The sequence below is a fragment of the Fistularia commersonii genome, chromosome 21 (genome assembly GCF_037954325.1).
Source record: "Fistularia commersonii isolate RoL2024-O1a breed Wild chromosome 21, RoL_Fcom_v1.0, whole genome shotgun sequence".
Taxonomy (NCBI): domain Eukaryota; kingdom Metazoa; phylum Chordata; class Actinopteri; order Syngnathiformes; family Fistulariidae; genus Fistularia; species Fistularia commersonii.
Genome location: NC_141304.1, coordinates 9,376,629 through 9,395,796, shown reverse-complemented (window position 1 = coordinate 9,395,796; position 19,168 = coordinate 9,376,629). Strand labels below are relative to the sequence as shown.

At 38.6% G+C, this 19,168-nt stretch overlaps 1 protein-coding gene across 1 annotated transcript in view; it reads right to left on the bottom strand.

Moving 5' to 3' along the window:
- The window catches only part of LOC147222225 (receptor-type tyrosine-protein phosphatase gamma-like), a 457,121-nt gene that overhangs the window by 187,642 nt on the left and 250,311 nt on the right, over positions 1 to 19,168 (bottom strand). Inside the window, exon 3 of the mRNA XM_086168151.1 lies at positions 492 to 674. Coding sequence (XP_086024277.1) covers positions 492 to 674 — 183 coding nt within the window. The remainder of the gene's footprint in view (positions 1 to 491; positions 675 to 19,168) is intronic.

Below are 19,168 nucleotides of genomic sequence, written 5' to 3'. Positions count from 1 at the left end.
AAATATAATCCAGGAGTCAGCCAGAAAGAATCCAAAGAATCACTTGTTTCCAGCTTCAGTTACTATGGGTGACCTTTACGACTGAAAAATATTGCCTTTATGTATCCTGAAAATCCCGGGATGAACCTGAAGTGGATGAGCTAACCCGGCAATCCATCTTGGTGATAAAGGACCAACACCTCTTACAATCTGGACTTCTGAACGAATGGAATTGCTCTCTGTCGGTTTTGGACGGACAAATAGAACTCAGATCTATTACAACCCCCGGATATGTTTAAATGCTTGACAAATCACATCAACAGCTATTTGCCTCTCAGCCTCGGCGGGTGTCCTTCGTTTTATTCCTCCAGAAGCTGATTTTCATATTTCACTACCTCAAAAATTGCAGTCCGTATGAATTTAGAAAACCCGCTTATTTAAAGTAAACCACAAGGCTATAAACCTGAGGGAATTCAATCTTGTGGAAAATGCCAGTGCTGCAATTATCTTACCTGTTTTCCCAGTGTTCTTCATCGATGTCTTATTAGAGGATTCAGAATCAAATCCCTCCAACGTCAGTTCCTGATACTCTGAGGATACTTTGGTATCCTGGTCCACGATATTGATCGGGGACTGATTTCTCTCCTTGCACTCAGGGTAGGCTGAAGCCCACCCTTCCTCCGGTCCATAGATACCTGGGGAGGACAGAGGAAAAAAAAAAAGGGAAGGTTTGATCAATCGAAGTCCCGATGCAGACTTTCGAGGGCGATGTGAGAGAGAGAGATGTTATTTCAAAACCATCTCGTATCCTATGAAACCAGCTGAGTGTCTGCTGCCAAGTCATCCGGATTACAATTAAACACCGCATACAGAGTAAACATCATGAGGCCCAAACAGAGGCAGCTGCTGGAGAAAAAAAAAAAAAAATAGCAGCATCTCATTTCCATCCATGTGGTAAATAGAGATTTTCTAAATGTCATTATTATGATGCCACGAGGTTTCCTTTCCTCGCATGTTTCTACATAATGAAGCAAATTCAATGGTTTTGCACTGCTGACCTCCCTCTCCAGCTACTCTTGGACAAACCATCTGCAGCCAACAGTGTGAGCTGACAGGGAGCTCCGGACACCCCGGACGAGTTACGAGGAAGCTGATGAGTGTGTGTTTATGCGCCTGTGTGTGGAGACAGTAAATGTCCACAGACCAAACGCCCCGAGGCAGGAGAAGCAGTGCAGTCACTTTCTGCAGAGGACAAGACTGGCAGATAGTTGCTGGGGAGTCCTCGATTTAACTGTCACGGAGCCCTGGATGCTTTAACACCTCCGTGTTTATTCAAAGAGAAAGGCTGCGGCTCCCAGCAAGACTGGGGGCACAATGTTATCTCAACCCCCCAAGCCTAGAGACATTCAGTTCAAGGCAAACAGGAAGAGGAGAGAAGGGGAGTAATTACTGCAACAATCTGGCTACTTTGAGTCCATGATGTTTGCAGAGTAGACTATAACTTTCTACTGACTAAACACTGGGCCCGTCATTGTATCAACAAAGATCAAATATACTCTCACTTTTTCTCAATGTCTTTTATATATATATATAGGAGAATGATATGGTGTGTGTCTTTTTTTTTTTCTTTTACTTTTGTGGTTTACAAATGTCTACTTTCAAGAAAAAAAAAATCACTTGATCATAAAAAAAAATGAGATATTGAAGGTGCTTTTGATTGAATAGTATTTTGGTGGGATTTTTTTCTTAAGTATTTTTAACTCTTTAAAGAACACCTTGTGAGTATGGTGTACTAATATACCTTGGTGACAGTGGAACTGTGAAATACATTGCATTTTCAATCAATATATGGCCGAAAATGCACAGGCCCAGATTGTGAATTTTCATTCTATTTGGATTCATTCTGCAGTTTCTCACACCGCCTGAGCAAGAAAAGCAATGTCTCACTTTGCATTGCAGCCATTAATGCAGGGTGATAAGGTTTTAAATTGTAATTTTAACATTGTATCATATTGTACATAATCGTATTGCATGCACAGCTATGAAGGATTTTATTCTGTCTTCCAACACTTTGGACTGGTCTGTAAATCACCGCTTAATCTGTAATCTGATCATCATCTCATGAACTTTATCTCAGTAGTGGCAGGTTATGATGTACTGCCACAATTCCAGAGCTAATGACTTCCCAGGACTCCGTGAGGGAAGGCTGAAGACAGGCCTGTTGGAGTTCAGCTTTACAGGGACCTATATATGACGATGAGGTAATTGGAGTTTAGTGAGCAAAAGTCCCCAGTCAAGAACACCGGGAACTCCTGTATATCGCGTCGGGAGGCGGCGTGAAAGAGGAAGGGGGGGGGGGCAATCGTCTTTAGAAAAGAACATTCCTGGTTCGATTCCCGGCTCCTCCTAGTGTGTCGAAATGTTGATGAGCAAGACACTGAGAGAACGAATTCCCCCATGGGGATTAATAATTATTATCATAGCAAATATGAAAGGGTAATAACAGTGGGGAAAAATGTTTTTGGCATAAATGTCATAGGTCGGAGCCAAGTGCCCTTTTGTAAAAATCTGTCTCATGAACTGAATACCATCCATCTCGTAAAAAAATAAAAATAAAAAATAAGAATGGATAAACAGAGGTAATAAATGCACAAATATGTCTGGAGGCAATTGAAATCAGAAAGACCGATGTCACTAAAATGGAGCTAAACTCTGCGAGGGACAGGATGAGACATGTGAATGAAAAACACATTTTTCTTATGAAACATGATCAATATTGCCTTTTCAATTTTCAGAGTTTATATGGTAAACATGTAGCGATCAGCGTGCCTTGTGTAGGATGGTGGCAGTAAAATATTATTGTCTGTGTTGTGTTTGTGGAGTTACTGCACAATAAACAATCTTTAACTTGAAAACAGCAGGCACACTTCCTGAAATTCTGCTGCCTGCTAATGAGGTGGTGCTGATAAGCGTGCTGAAATGCACATCACCATTGTTTTGTTTGAACCACTGAAAGGTGCCAGAATCAGTTCCCCAATAATTAGGAAGAGGCCAACCTATCACCACTCTGCCAGCCAGAGAGAGGGGGAAAGTTTGGAGGATAAGTAACAACGAAAAAGAAAAACAAAGAAACAAACAAATAAATAAATACAAGAATATATATACATACATACACTCAAATTGACATACATACATGCATGCAACTGTAGCTGTTAACCCCAATTTTTTTTTTTTTTTTCTCTAAAGATGTAAAAAGCCTGTATGTAGGTCCCTGAGATGGGTTTTGGCATTAGAAAAAAAAAAGGAAGGCACAACATGAAATATGTAAATGAAATATAATCATCATGGCTTTTGTGGTTGGTAGAATTGTGGGCTTCTATTGTAGATAAAGAGAGCGTTAAGAAAAATATTAAAATATAAATACATGCTCAATGTATTAATATTGTTTTTTTCTTTTCTTTTCTTTTCTTTTTTTACAATAGCCTTTTAACAATTGACCCCGCATAAAACAGTGCCGACTGAAAAGAAATGTGTCTAACAGATTAAATGAATTTTAACGACACAACAAATAACCCTGGGCTACCTTGTGGGGCTTGGTGACTATGTTTGCCATGGTAATACAAGTATTTTTGAAATCAATGCTTTTTGAAATGTCTATTTTGCAGAAGAAGAAAAAAAAGAAGATCTGTTGAGGCACAAAGAACAGTTGTGAAAGTTCAAAGGTTACTTTACGAAGAAAAATACACACAGAAGAGTTATATTGATGAACTCCACAAACAAACATATAAGTCTTGTTTGAAAATTCAGACCAGACGTCAGTAACAAATGTTGGGATGCAAATCAGGTTCCGATATTTATATGCAGGGAAAAAAACCCTGAACAAAACAAGTGAATGAATAAATAATACGTAATAATGATAACAATTATAAGAATACACAGCTTTTCTTATAAAATTGGTTGAAATTGCTTAAGATAAGATAAGATTGTCCTTTATTAGTCTTGCACAGGGGGAATTCTACTGATAGTGATCAATAATATGAGTACTATTACATCAATTAATAATATTAGTTAAACTCATTCATCTTTTGACACTGAAACCTCTTCAATTACCAAACACACTGAGATAGTAATCATGCAACAACATTGTGTTTCGAAGCAATCATGTTTGTCAGTGGTATGAATAGTTCTTTTATTATATTGGGCAGGGCTGAAAATACGTCATTCTGTGCTTGGCTCAGAAAGCACATTCCAGAGCTGGTGCTGCCGCAGGAGTGTGGCATCTGAGGTTTCCACATTGGCAGCTGAACAGAAAAGCTTTCAAAGAGCATTTTGTGGGGAAATCTAATACAATTTGGTGAGGAAATCAATTCCAAAAGCAACTGCAGAAGAAGGCGCTTCTATAACTCTGATTTAATTCTGATTTATCTATCAACAAAAGCAGTGCCAGGGAACAAGGGAAATAGTTATGGCTGTATGACACACTTTTTTTTTTTTTAATTGAGAAAATAATGTTTTGGGTCAGTTAGAATAATGAAATAATTGTGACATTACTTGGGTGAATGAATAAATAAATAAACTAAGTGCAATAGTAATATAACATTTAACTCAAAAATTTCAAAAAGAATTATGCCACTGCTGCATTTGTTATGATTCCATCATTATCTTTGTAAATGAAATATGGTATCTCCATATACCAAACTTGAATAAAAGGTTAGTATCACACTTTAAATGATTGAAGACAAAGGCTCTTCTGCAATTACTAACCGCTCTTGATTACAGGCTGTACTTGAAGTCGGAATACTGACATTTATTTTCCACAAGTTATGTAATACCTGCAACTCATTAAGCCCTTTTGATAACATTCACAAATACAGCCACTGTATGTGCAGCACACTCTTTTTAATTTCAAACTCAGGACAATAAGAAACATAAAAAAAAAAAAAAAACAAGATAAAGTTTTTCACTAATCATGCATATTGTATATGCATTCTCTGTGTCTGAAATTACAACAATTATGAGGGAATACGAGATGCCTCTCTGTCAACTGACATCCAATTGATTTCATTAGATCTGCCTTAATGAATTTCAATACTTTATTTCCAAAATTTATTGTCAGGGAAAGTCAAGTATCAATATCTGAAGAATTTGACTGATATTTTTTTCATGTCTTTGAAATTCTGTCTTAATGCACTCTCCATATTGCCATTTGTTTTGTTATTTTTTGGAAAACAACATTTAGCGTCTTTTCACTGAATAACTTACTACACTGAGACCACCTAAGTCAGCATTTCACTGTTCAGACTGGCTGCACACAATTCTCAACCACACAACCTTCTAGCCAAAATTACACCTAGCAATAACTGACCTTATATTTTAATGATAATAATGATAATTTCTAATGTTCCTTTTTTTCAATCATTTAAATCTAAGGACTAAATTAATACACACATACTATAAATGAATATGACATTGACCGGGGAATCTATATAAAACCTTGAAATTACCCTTCACAAATGTATTGAGGGAGGTGAATCTGCATAAACAGAATATATTGTGATTATTTATTCATTTTTTAACTTAATATGGGATGTGTCTTCATGGATTAAAAAAAAAGCTGCTGGACCCAGTGACAAGCTATTAAATTATGTTTTCATTTTCTGAAAAGCCGTAAATACCATCAGAGACTATACTTGGTGTCAATGCCTGCCTCTATATGCTGATGCCCACTCACACTGGCTCTCACTATGCACCCAACTCTCCTAAACTCAGTCCTTAATTGAAAGCAATACTGGACTCCTGGGCTCTAAAATGAATTTGTGTATGATTACCCATGCCCTGGCGCGTTGCGAGCACTTGCTAATGTCTACCTCATTGAATTAGATGGCATCCTGTTCTCCTTTCTATCTGCTCAATCTCCGTCCTTACCCCGGGGTGGGTATTGATTGAGATGGTCTGGCTTTCGTATAAAGCTAGCATTACCTATGACAGCCGGCCAACGAGGTGGAAAGGAAAACAGGAAGTGATTAGTCACTACCTTAATACAGCTAATTTCTGCAGGAAACCGCAGTGCAGAGGAAGCGTAAAGGTAGCAGAGGAAACAATGGAGCGCCAAATCCAATCAGACACCTGGCTAATGGTACAGAACCTGCATGCTAAATAGGCAGCCACACTACAGGAAGCTGAAACTGTAAGCCTAGGTCTGTATTATGCTTGTCGTGGGGTTGCTGAGCCGCGATACAATGCCCTGCTCTTTCTCAACGACACAAACGAATATGAGGAGTCAAGAAATGATAGCTGTGAATGACAAACATTGCTTTTCTGACTTACTTGCATGCATCTTCATGGAGTTGCAATGTCATCATCAGGACCCTTTGGTTCTTAAAATTATAAACTGAAGTGATTGGATTGGCGCCCACCACAAACCCCTAATAATGTATTCCTCCGGTTTCAGTTCTGCGGCATAGATACAGTGGGTCCAAGTCGGCAATAAAGAGTAGTTCTACCCTGATAAATTATGCGCCTGGGATTTAGACCTGCAATTGAACCACGTTCAAAGAAAAATAAAAGTTTATGAACTATGATACTGAAGTGACAACTGATGAAACTTTTTTATTTCTTTTCAGTAACAGTGTTAAAAGTCACACTCAAAATCACACTCAAACAACATATACTGCATGTACTTTAAGCATACATAAATACTGTGTATATAATTCATGTAATTCTAACTTCATGACACCTGCATGTATGTGGGGGTTCCTTCAGCATTGAAGAAAATTCAGACTCAGTCGCAGCTCTGAAAGAAGGCGAGGGAGACACAAAACCCTCCATTCCACCAAACCATCATCATCACCACTATCACCATTTCCTCCCTGCACTGCTGGATTGGCGCTTCTCCTTTCCATTCAACCATCCTTGTTATACAGTCCAACTCCTCAGTGCATTGATTTCTGCCATTTCCCCACTAATCCTGATGGAATCAGTGCAGGGAGAGAAGCTCTCCAGTGTCTGCAGAGAGCAGCTTACTGCCAAATGGAGAAGAGAAACATACTGTGCTGCTCTGTGTTTGTCTCGCTCATTATTTCCATGCTTGAGGAGACCTTCTGTAATGTGAATGGATAATTGCAATAGATGGACGTATGGCAGGAAGAACTGTATATACCTGTATATATATATATATATATATATATGTCTATCTTTTACTGGTAGACACACAAAACGTTGGAGGATTGTCTTTGTTTCCTCCGCCACCCTCCCAATCCTTTATTTCATCCATCCATCTTCTTCCGATTATCCTGCACTCAGAGTCGCGGGGGATGCTGAAGCCTATTCCAGCTGTAATCGGTCGAGAGGCGGGGTACGCCCTGGACTTGTCACCAGTCACATATACTGACAGACAACATTTTACATTCCTCTTTTTGTATTTAATATTATTAAATACAAAAAGAAAAAAACAGCTTGCCTTTAATTGTGGTCTGTAAATATATTTTTATTTTTTTCCTCCTCTATTGGTACCAATGTGAGATATTAGCTGTCAAGATAACTTAATTATCCGGCAAAAAAATCCTCTATTGTATCCTCCCATTGTAAATCTCATTTAATATGATTAGACACATTTATTTTATTTCAACTGTTTTTTTTTTTCTTGGTTCATTTATTTATTCATTTGTTTTTTTTCTTGGAATCAACCGCTGTCTAAAGCTCCTTTTTGCTACTTAATAAACTATTTTCACTAATGTGCCTTAGTACACTCACGGTGACTAATAAATCTATATTTTGTCAAATAGATAATTAAGTCATACTGGCGTACATTGTCCACCAGCTGCAAATGCGTCTGCAGGAAGTACAAGCATCAATGATAGTTTCGACCCAAAACATTTGTGGTTTGGATTAATTACACATAATTTATAAAACCATCTCTTTGGCCTTTTGTATTGTATTTGTGGAAAATTTCATGTTCAGGTGATCTTCCTGGTAGACTTGAACTGAAACTGGACTTAAAAATGTTTATTGCAGACCAGAAACAGATTAGACAAGCTAGACTCTGGTATAAATGGTTGTTTAAAACACGCACAGGTCTCTTAAAGTATCACTTTAACTAAGACACAAGGTTTTGTTTTTAAGCATGCAGGGCAGCATTGCAATCAGTCGGCCTGTGCATTGGATAAGATCAGGAGATAGAATCAGGTATGTTCATTTTGGTGTTAATGCAATGCCAGATGAAATAATATATATATATTTAAATAACATTTGGACAGGATGTGTGAACCCCAGGAATTGACAGTTTGAATTTGCAGAATTTGTACGTTCAAGATTCTTGCCACCTGAGCAACGCCATTTCTCAAAAAAACAAAAGCTAATAATGTCATTGGTAAAAATGGGTTAGACCACATATATATCTTTGAAGTAAGCCTTGTTTTTTTCCTTTCTTTTCTTTTTTTATGCATCTTGAGACTTTAATTTGGCTCTCCTTGGATTTAACGAAAATTCAGTGACTAGGCTCTTCACATCATAAGAATAGAGTTCTACGCAACATAATGTGATGTTGGAAGGATGTAAAAATATGTGATTACTAAACATAAATATATCTACACATCTGGTAATCCTGTCCTAAAAAAAAGTTAGAATGTGCCAAGGAGTCATTTAAATCAATTTTTTCTTCTAAGTGGTTGTCCCATGAATCCAGACTTGGCTTGAAAACAAATGGGGGTCAACCGTAACTGGCAATTCTATTTCGAAGGGGGCTCGTATTCTGGAATCATCGATGAATTCATAAACATCAATCCTCAATTGATTAAATATTAAAGCTTTTATTCCACAGTGGACAGACGATGGTTCTACGAAAGAAAAGCAAAAGACGATGGTCTGAACTGCACAAAGAAGCGCAGTGAGCTCCGGAACAAGGTCGTTCAGATGAATCCTGTCAACTAACATTTTCATTGGATGTTCATCTGAATGCATTCCTTAATGCATTCAGGAGCCCAGCACTACAAGGCCTTTCATCAGAGAGGTGTCTTATTTTGAATCGTATCCGACCCCATTGGGTAATGTCACCATAACAGTACGCCTCATGCATAGCAACCCATGCAGCGAAAACAGAGCAAGACAAAACAAAACAAAAAAAACTTTTGATTTTCTATCAGTAATCAGCCTATGATTAATATTTATGAATGTGTAATCTGGAACCACCCCGCTAATAAATTTACAGAATGATCAACCTGGTGCCGCAGCTAATTGTGTTAACTGCTAAAAGTGTCTGTCAGCATTACGCTCAAAATGGCTGCCTCATTACCTCCTCAGAGACTTTGCTGTCACTCAGCACGGCCAATTACTGTGCTCCATCATCAGCACATGAGAGCAGGGGGAATGCGCCTGCCGGCCATAATAAGGCATAATCAGTTTCAAAATATGTGTCACAAAAAGAAATAACAGCACACCCCCTGTGAGGAGAACACACACATCCACATGTACACACACACAAACATACGCACAAAACCTTTGTTTTGTCAATATCAGTGGCCACTAATCTTCCACAAATGATTGGAAATTATTATCAGAACTGTTTCCAGAGTTAAAGCCCTTTAATTTCAACATGCAGGACTTTTAAACTTTTATTAATTTCCGCCAGAGAGAAGCTCCAGATGAGAGCCTGACTGACAATCGCGCTGCCAAGCAGAAAACGCGGCACAAAAGAATGACTGATGACAGTTCTGAAAATATTACTTGGAAAATAGAATACAAAAGTAAAATGAATTGAAAGTGGAAAATAAAGAAGGACACGCGTGATTTATTTATTCATTTCTGGTGGAAATGTGGCACAGATTTCAGGGGGAAAGCATAGATCCTGTTGATGCAGGAACATAAGGACTCCCATGGGTTCTTCTTTATGCAACATTAAAGAAACAGGAAATAGAGTCTATCTATCTATCTATCTATCTATCTATCTATCTATCTATCTATCTATCTATCTATCTATCTATCTATCTATCTATCTATCTATCTATCTATCTATCTATCATATCTTTTCTAAAGACATATGTATCTGTATGTATCTGTCTTAATTTAAATATTAACAAAAAATAACAGCAGTTAAGGAAGTATCCAGACCCTGTGTGTGAGAAAATTCACAGATGATAGACTATTTGTTTATAATGTTTACTTACAACTGGACCTTCTGAATTGAACATTTGACCAATATATCAGTTAAATGCAGTTAGAGAGAGACGATAATTGTTTGACGAATTAATCTCAATGCAGTAAAAGAAACAGATATTTCATGCTTATTTATACATGTGATGACAACTGTAGGTTCTTAATGTTGGTCTTTAAGTGTTTTTGTAAGTGTGAATACATTTTAACATCCTTGAATTAAAAATAATTTGAGCATGCAAAGTGCTTCGGGAACAATCTTGGGTCAATCTTAACTTAAGTGCAGTTAACTGCAGTCTTCGTCTCATCATCTATTTATTTTTTGAAGGCTTTTACACCCAAATACATTATGGGAAGTTCCTTTTTGAATCTTACTGCAAACCCAGAGACAATAGTTTCAGAGTTCTGGTGAATAAGACTACCTACTAAACATGGACCACTTTCAGGGGTTAATTGGTTAGGTTTTGGCAGCCGAGAAAAAAAAAAAAAACTGACTAAACCATGAAAAACACCCTTCGATGACAAGAAGGATAGGATAAAGTTCATGTAACATTATCTGGTACAATTGCAAAATTAAAACAATTACTGAATGAATTTGATAAAACAGAGCTGTGCAGACAGAAGCTATGTTGTTGGGCAGTATTGAGAAGACACAACTCTTGATAACTGTGTGAGTGCGGCCCCTGGCACTGTTTGGCTAATCTTTATACGCCCCAGTTGGTTTGATTACTTTTCAAAGGAAAAATAGATGTTTCATGTCATGAAGTCACAAAGTTGACAGACTCCAAGGTATGGATCCAGGTCAAGACAGGTAAGGTGTGTGTGTGTGTTTAGGGTCAGACAGAGGTAGAGTAATCAAATGAATAAGAGAAAAGCATGGGGTCTGCAGACTCAGAGCTTCTGATATTCCCATGAGACTCTCATCCCATCAAAGTACTTACTGGTCCTGACCCTATTTAGACTCCTGCATTAGATAAGACTGCTCATGTTAAGGTTGGCTTTTAACCATAATCTGGCTATTTTGGGGAATGTGGGAGATTTTTATTTTGGATGCTTGTGACACCTTTAACCTTTAAAGAAGCATGGTACAAATGTAGCTGCCACAAGTTATCAGTTTATAAAAAGACTAGCTGTAGCTGTTTCTTTTAAAAGCTGGATGAAACCAGTCCACAGTACATCAAATACTATTACAAATGATAACAATTTAAATGAACATATATTAACAAGATTATAGAATGCAACATGTAATAGGTTCTGTTTTGGCAATGTGAAATGCTTAACATTATTTTGGGATTAGTGTTGGTAAAAGATTATAGTCACTGTCAACAATGGTAACTAACAAAATTGCAAATATACATATCTCTTTCTAAAAATTGATGAGTCGTAGTCTTCTCTGGCAGAAGAGTTCAGTGGGTTGCAGAATAAAATATATTATTCTTTCTTTATATTATATTTTCTTTAAACCTCAAGTATACTTAGGATAATGTAATTGCAACATAGAATTGTTAGCAATTTATATGTGAGTAACTGTGAACTCTGGCTAGTTTTCAAAATGTAAGCATAACAGCATAAAATATAGTACACACACACACTCACACACACACACACACACACACACACACACACACGCACGCACATATATATATATATATATATATATATATATATATATATATATATACTGCTCAAAAAAATAAAGGGAACACTTGAACAACACAATGTAACTCCAAGGCAATCACACTTCTGTGAAATCATAGTGTCCACTCAGGAAGCAACACAGATTCATTTTGACTTGTTTTAAGGACATAACATCAAAGTTGGATCAGCCTGGAGTTTGTTTTTACACTTTAATTTTGAGCGTGATTCTTATCCAGACCTCCATGGGTTGATACAATTGATTTCCATTGATCATTTTTGTGTGATTTTGTTGTCAGCACATTCAACCGTGTAAAGAGCAAAGTATTTCATAAGAATATTTCATTCATTTACATCTAGGATGTGTTTTTAAGTGTTCCCTTTATTTTTTTGAGCAGTGTATATACAAGAAGATACTACGATGTTTCAATGCCTTTTATTAGCACGTAATTTGATTATGCATATTATACAGCTTTAACAGTTGAATATTACTTAATTACCATTTTCAAATTCCACATCAATGTTAACTTTAAACACTGAATAATTATAAAAAATAGAAGGGACCATTAATTGCTAACGGAAGGGGATCTTAGCTCACTGTCAAAGAGAAGTGGTAGAAGTGATTTCACACCTTGTCCCATGTCCCACTGACCCCGTCACTTTGTGCGCCGCCAACCATTAATCCCATCTGACTGTCCAACTGAGCGTGAAGACATTGAAAAACAAAATGCTGCCTCTACACATGACAGTAGCCTTCACCCTAGCCTAACACACATACACACACACACACACACACACACACACACACACACACACACACACACACATAATAAGTGAAAAAAAATAACAAAAAACAACCTCAACCTCCAACCAGATGAAGTCATTTCCACCTCGTTCCCCAGCTCCTCTCCACATGAGATGCTTGGGAAGGACGAGGGGACCAAACACTGATCCAAGCATGAAATCACTGTGCATATCACATGTCAAATTTACAGATGGAGGCAACAAGAGTGCTGTCAACTGGGTGGGACGGAAGTGTAATACACCAGCACTTCGACTGTCCTTTCTGGTTAAACTGCATGGACTCTACTTCACCACTGACAGACTTCAACAACTGATGCTGTTACTGCATTTCGAGCATGAATAAAGCGATATGTACCAAAAAATTACATCCCAGGCAGTGCAAACCAGGGGAAAACGTTCAACTAACCTTCACTGTTTTCCCTTCTTTTTTCTCAGCTTTTTGATCTTGATTTGATAGATTCAAGATTTGAGCTTCAAAGTGTTTATTGTCATATGTACAGTCTGGAAATGTGTTTCCCTGCAGAAAAAAAATCTTATTTTGCTGTCCACAGTGCATCCGGGTGACTATAATTCATAAATAATAACAGTAATAAATAAAATAATTTTGGTAAATGGCAGTAGAGAGAGCAGAGGAAATGTGCGTCTAAACAGTAAGCCTACTATAGTTACACCCTTTTTAATTTAACACATTTTTTTCAAAGATGCATAACTTACTGTATTGTAAAAACAAGTCATATGATAACTCACAAATGATTAATCAATTATCTCAGAAATGATCCAATGGTTGTTTTATAGCAATCAGAATCATTTATTTCATAAACTATATCAGCAATCTATGTACTGTTATTTCCAGTGCTTTATAGTGAATTATTTTACTTTGTAACATTATAAAAAAAAGGCCTAATTTCTAAAGGAAGATTGTCTTCTTTTCTTTAGTCTATTGACAATTGCTGCAATTAATGTTACATATAGTGGGCTCCACAAGACCTTCTACCAGTCTATGGTAGCCAGCACACCCTTCTTCTGTATAGTGTGCTTGGGGGGCGATGCCAGGATGAGTGAGGTCAATAGGCTCAACAAGATAGTGAGGAAAGCTCGGTGGTGGGACTAAACCTGGACCATCTTCAATCGGTGGCAATGGGGAGGGTGAAGGAAAAATTGGGAGCTATCCTGGACAATCTTTCCCACCCCGTGAACGACGAGCTGTGGCTGATGGGCATCTCCTTCAGCCAATGGTTCATCCCAACCCCAGTGCAGAACGGATCTTTCCCTTACCCCATTCACTACCTAACACATTCAGCTGTCATGCCCTAACTCTGCTGTCTTTCTTATCCTTGTGGTTCCCAACCCGTACACATCCTGTCTATTTTTATTTATTTATTTATTTTAATCTTGTCATTGCTATTGTCACTCTATTTATATTGCTGTTTAGTTCTGGTTGTGTATTCTATGTTGCCCATTTTCATTCCTGATGTTGCTGCTGCTGTTATTGTTGTTGATGCTGCTGCTGTCGATTTATTTGTGGATGTCTTTTTATCTTCTGCCTTCTATCTCTATTTATATTCATATTTTTCATCATTTTTTTTTATTTTTTGACATTATAAATGTTGCGCTGCTGTGACAAAGGAATTACCCATATGGGGATAAAATATATCTTATCTTATCTTATCTTATCTTATCTTATCTTATCTTATCTTATCTTATCTCAAAAAGCAGTGGTAATCCAATGCTGCTCTATTACAGGATAGAGCATTTTCTGCAAATGTGAATTATATAACTGTATAATGAAAGAGACATTTTAATGAAAATGAATACATCATGTATGATAATATAATGCGAATAAACAGATAAAACTAGAATGAGGTGTTGTCTCTTGTTGGTGGAAACAAAGTTTATTAAGAATAATAATGGTTATTAGATTGTTTATAATTTTTCAAATAACTGATAGATAATTCAAAAGTATTTTGTAACATTGTATTTTGCTCTGTTGAAAAGAATCACATTGCTTAAAGTTGTTACTAAAGATAAAATGTATTTATTTATTTATTTATTTTTGTGCTTTTTTTTTTTTTAAGTGCTTTTAGAATATTTCGTCCACACATATTAACCATCTCTTTGCAGACAGATAACCCCCATCACATTTGTCTGAAGTCTGCAGTCTCCTCCTTATATGAGGGCTAAACACAGTGAATTACTTGCATTGCCAGCAACAGAACACAGATGCTGCTGTTTCACAAGCTATGGCTCAATTCACCTGTTTCACCTGACTGGAATTTTTGAACTTTATACAGTCAGGAATCACAATCGCACAAGTGTGGAAGTGGAATAGCTACATTTGAGACCCCGGCAAATAAATAAAAGATATTCCTCATCTCCACCAGAAGAGGAGCTTCACCCACGCTGACGTACACACTTCCCCTCTGTAGCCTTTCACCTTTGTACTGCACAAGGCAAATGAGTGTGGGATGAGTTTTGTTGGAAAAGTTTGCGGTAAACGGCTGTGTGGGCGGACTTACATGCGCTCTGAGTTGAATAATCATGTTGGAGTGGAAGTGTTGCCCTAACTAGCAGAGATTGGCCTGTTTGTGGCTTTCAGCTCTCTAATCCAAATTGTTTTTTCTGCACTTCCTTTTTAGAGGTGAAAAAAGCAGTGCCATGTTAAAGGCGGACAAGTCAGAGATTTCTCAAGTTGTGACATCTTACCTTTTAAATGTTTTCATCCATCCATCCATCCATCCATCCATCCAACAATTTTTTACTGCTTATCTGGGATCGGGTCATGGTTGCACCAGCCCCACCACAGAGGCCAAGATTTCCCTTTCCCTGGCCACTTGGTCCAGCTCTTGCAGGGGGACCCCAAGGTGCTCCAAGGCCAGCCTAGAGACAGAGACCCTCCGGCGTAGCTTGGGTATTCTACGGGGGACTCCTAAGAGTTGGACATGCTTGGGGAACCTCACCTACTAATGAAGGAGCAGAGACTCCACTCTGAGCACCTCGGGAGGTCGGAACCTCTCACCCTATCTCTAAGGGAGAGCCCGGACACTCTTTTGAGAGAGCTCATTTCAGCCACTTGGATCCGCAACCTTGTTATTTCAGTAACAGCCCACAGCTCATGACCATAGATGAGGGTAGGGACACAGATGGACCGGCAAGTATTGACTTTTGCCTTTTGGCTCAGCTCCTTCATCAACAAGACAGACCGGTCTGATGCTGCACCTATTCACCTGTCGATCTCCTGTTCCACCCCTCCCTCACTTGTAAACAAGATCCTGAGACACTTGAACTTCTCCAGTTGGGGCAAAACCTCCTAACCGACCAGGAGCGGGTCCTCCGCTCGTTTCCGGCTGAGAACCATCGTCTTGTATTTGGTGGTGCTGACCCTCATCCCGACATTTGGCTGCGAACCATTCTAGCGAGAGCTGGAGTTTGCTGTCTGATGAGGTTAACAGAACCACATCATCCGCAAAAAGCAGAGACCCGATCCTGAGGTCACAAAAACGGATCCCTTTAACAACCTGGCAGTGTCTAGGAATTCTTTCAATAAAAGCTCAGTGTCCCCTGCCTCCTCCAGGATGTGGTTGAAGGTCTCCCGGAGGTGGGATTTAAAAGTCTTTCTGACAGGGTTCTCACTGGGGTAGTGATCAGTTGACAGCGCCCCTCTCTTCACCCAGAAAATGCAGCCTAAAGTCTGTTGATACAACTACAGGGTTGATCATTTAATGTTTCCGTTGATTTACTTCTTAATTTACTAGGAAACATAGGAGAAAAGAGCCATCCAATTTATTGCCTTTTCAAACACAGTTACGAGTCAACTTGTTCTAGATTCATATAATGGCGATCTCATGCTTTTCCCTTTTTTTCCAAAATTGTGTAACAATTTTTTAAACAATTTGTGCAAAATTTGCAAAGAAAATTGTTGATATGAATGTTAAATTATCAAAAAAAAATTAACTTTGTCAGGGAGTGAAAAGGGATCCATGTAATGACTCATTGAATTCAGCATGTCCGCATACGTTATTTTCAAATCTTTGACAATAGTGCAAAAATGTGTCAAGGCTTGGATAAAAAAGGCACTACACAGTTATCCATTGTTTATTCATCTTTTGTAACAGGGTGCGTTTTTTTTTTTCATACACAGCTAGAAATCCCTTTATATATTCAAATTATTCGTGGGATTACTTTCTATAAACCCCTCATACCATAGCTGAGCAGAGGAAAATGACAGAGGATAGCCTGAGTGGAACTAAAATACTCAAAAAGGTAAAATATATTAATAACAAGGATGACAATCATATTAATAATTCAGATTATTATAGTAATAAATGGTTATTTAGACACGTAAAAATGTTTTTTGTTTTTTTTTTCCAATTCATCTTACTTTTTAAATCAGTCTAATGCATGTCAGCTAAAAACAGATAGATAGATGATAGAATTAAATGACATAAGGTGTTTTGATTATAAGGAAGGATAAAAAGTACGCTTAATGTTTAGCAGGTTTGGGGAAAAATACATTTAAAAAAAAATGCCTGACTTATGTTTCATTGTTACGGATATCATCCAGTGTAGCCTTAAAGTCCATTTTCTAAGTAAGCTGGGCATCAGTATGGAGGAGGAATTCCTGAAGATATCTGACTGATTCAATAACGCTCTGTGTTTCCAGGACATCAGATCAAATCAGATGCACTTATGGTTGGGCCTTTGCTTGATATATTCCATTTGTCTTTCTTGCTCTCTATTTGTTTGACCTTGTTTTTACTGTAAAATTAGAATGCAGAACTTTTCCTCGGCTGTCTTTATGGATGAGCTTAATGATGACAGTATCCCAATGTCGCCGATCAATCTGACAGTTGTGGAGTCAGAAGAAGCAGATGTGTGATATTATCTAGCAGAGACATCAATGAAACAAATTGATGCTCAAAATGAACCGGCAGCAGTCGGAGTCAGTGTTCCAGTTCCAATGCTTTTCTGCGTTCTATTAGACAGAATAGTTACAGTGACACATATAAAACATTTACAAAAAAAAACAAACCCTTTGACTTGTCACTATCATGTTGATATATACAGTATGTATATATACAGTACATGTATATTTTCGTCTGTTGTTTGTTTACACCTCAATTATCCGGCACCATATTCCATGCAAAATTAGGGACCTCATACTGGACTATTACAGTTGCTTCAGTTTGAATCACCTCTGGAACAGTAATATCAGCACTGCATTGGCCGTAGAAGGGCATTATTGCTGGATGCATCATGTTAGTGATTGTGTTTACATGTCTGCAGAGGTGGAGTGCAGAGGACCCCTCAACAAGTCAGGTGTACTGAGTTGGAGTTAATGGATTACCTGACTGTGACCACAACATTGGTACCAGGCTTCAGGAAAATTCTTAAAGGCCTTGAGCTGCTCATCAAGTAGGCTTGCATGGGCTTCAAGCCTGATAAGTCCTGTTTTGCTGATCTACAATGTCCAACTAACCACCATTAAGGGCGTCAATCAAAAAGTATGAGGCTTCCTGTGCAGGTGGTTTGGCCTACTACAAAGCATCAGCAGCATAGCCTTATATGGGAAAAAGAACAAGCTGCAATTTCCCTTCAGTGGTCTGCTATAGGAGTTCATGGTTGCAAGACAGGCACTGTTGTATAGGGACTTGAGTGACACTTCCTCAGCTGGGATTGAAGTCTGAAATGATCAGAAGTGGGGAGCCCAGGAGACAGTTGACCAAGTTGAGGCATCACTGTGCCACAATGTTCTGGTTAGAGCTGTTGTGTGAGGCCAGGCTAGACTTGGGAGCAACCCAAGACCTCTGTTTAGGAAGTGGTTCGAGCAGGAGTGGAGAACGCCCACTTAAGCAGGACGGTTAGGATGAAACAATAGGGGGTGTGGACTAGATGGGAGCAGGCACTCGACTGGAAGGTCTCTTGGGTTCTGGAAGGCATAGTTGTCCAGATAAAGTTCTTGATCTAGTCAGTCTATGATGTCCTCGCTAGCCCATCCACCCTCTCCTGTTGGGGTCTGGCAGAGACACCTGCTTGCCATCTGTGCCAGAGGAGAGGATCATTGGAACACATCCCAAGCTGTTGCCCTAAAGCCCTGGGTGAGGGGCTCTATCAGTGGTGCCAGGACCAGGTGCTGAAGGTGATAGCAGGTACCATCGGCTAAGGGATCTCATTCAGCAAGAAGCAACAGCCAGCCAAGCATGCTGTTGCTTTCATTAATGCTGGAGAGAAGCCATAGCATTACCCAAGCCAAGCAGGGGGGCTTCCGACCACAGCTCAGGACTGGCAGCTAAAGGTGGACCTGGGCAGGGAGCTTAAATTCCCAGATACCATCACAGTGATGACATTCAGGCAGGTGGAGTTGATTGTGCCTTGGGAACACCGGATAGATGGGGCATTTGAGAGGAAGAGTGCCAAGTATGAGGAGCTGGCAGGCAAATTCGCAATGGTGCAACCCCATTGATATTGGATACTGAGGTTGTGCAGGCCAGTCACTCTGCAGGGCTCTCAGGTTGCTGGGAATTAGGGAACTGCACCACAAAAAAACATCAAAAACATCAAAAACTCTGCTAGGAAGTTGTCAAGATGGCTTTGGGTTCAGAGGGGG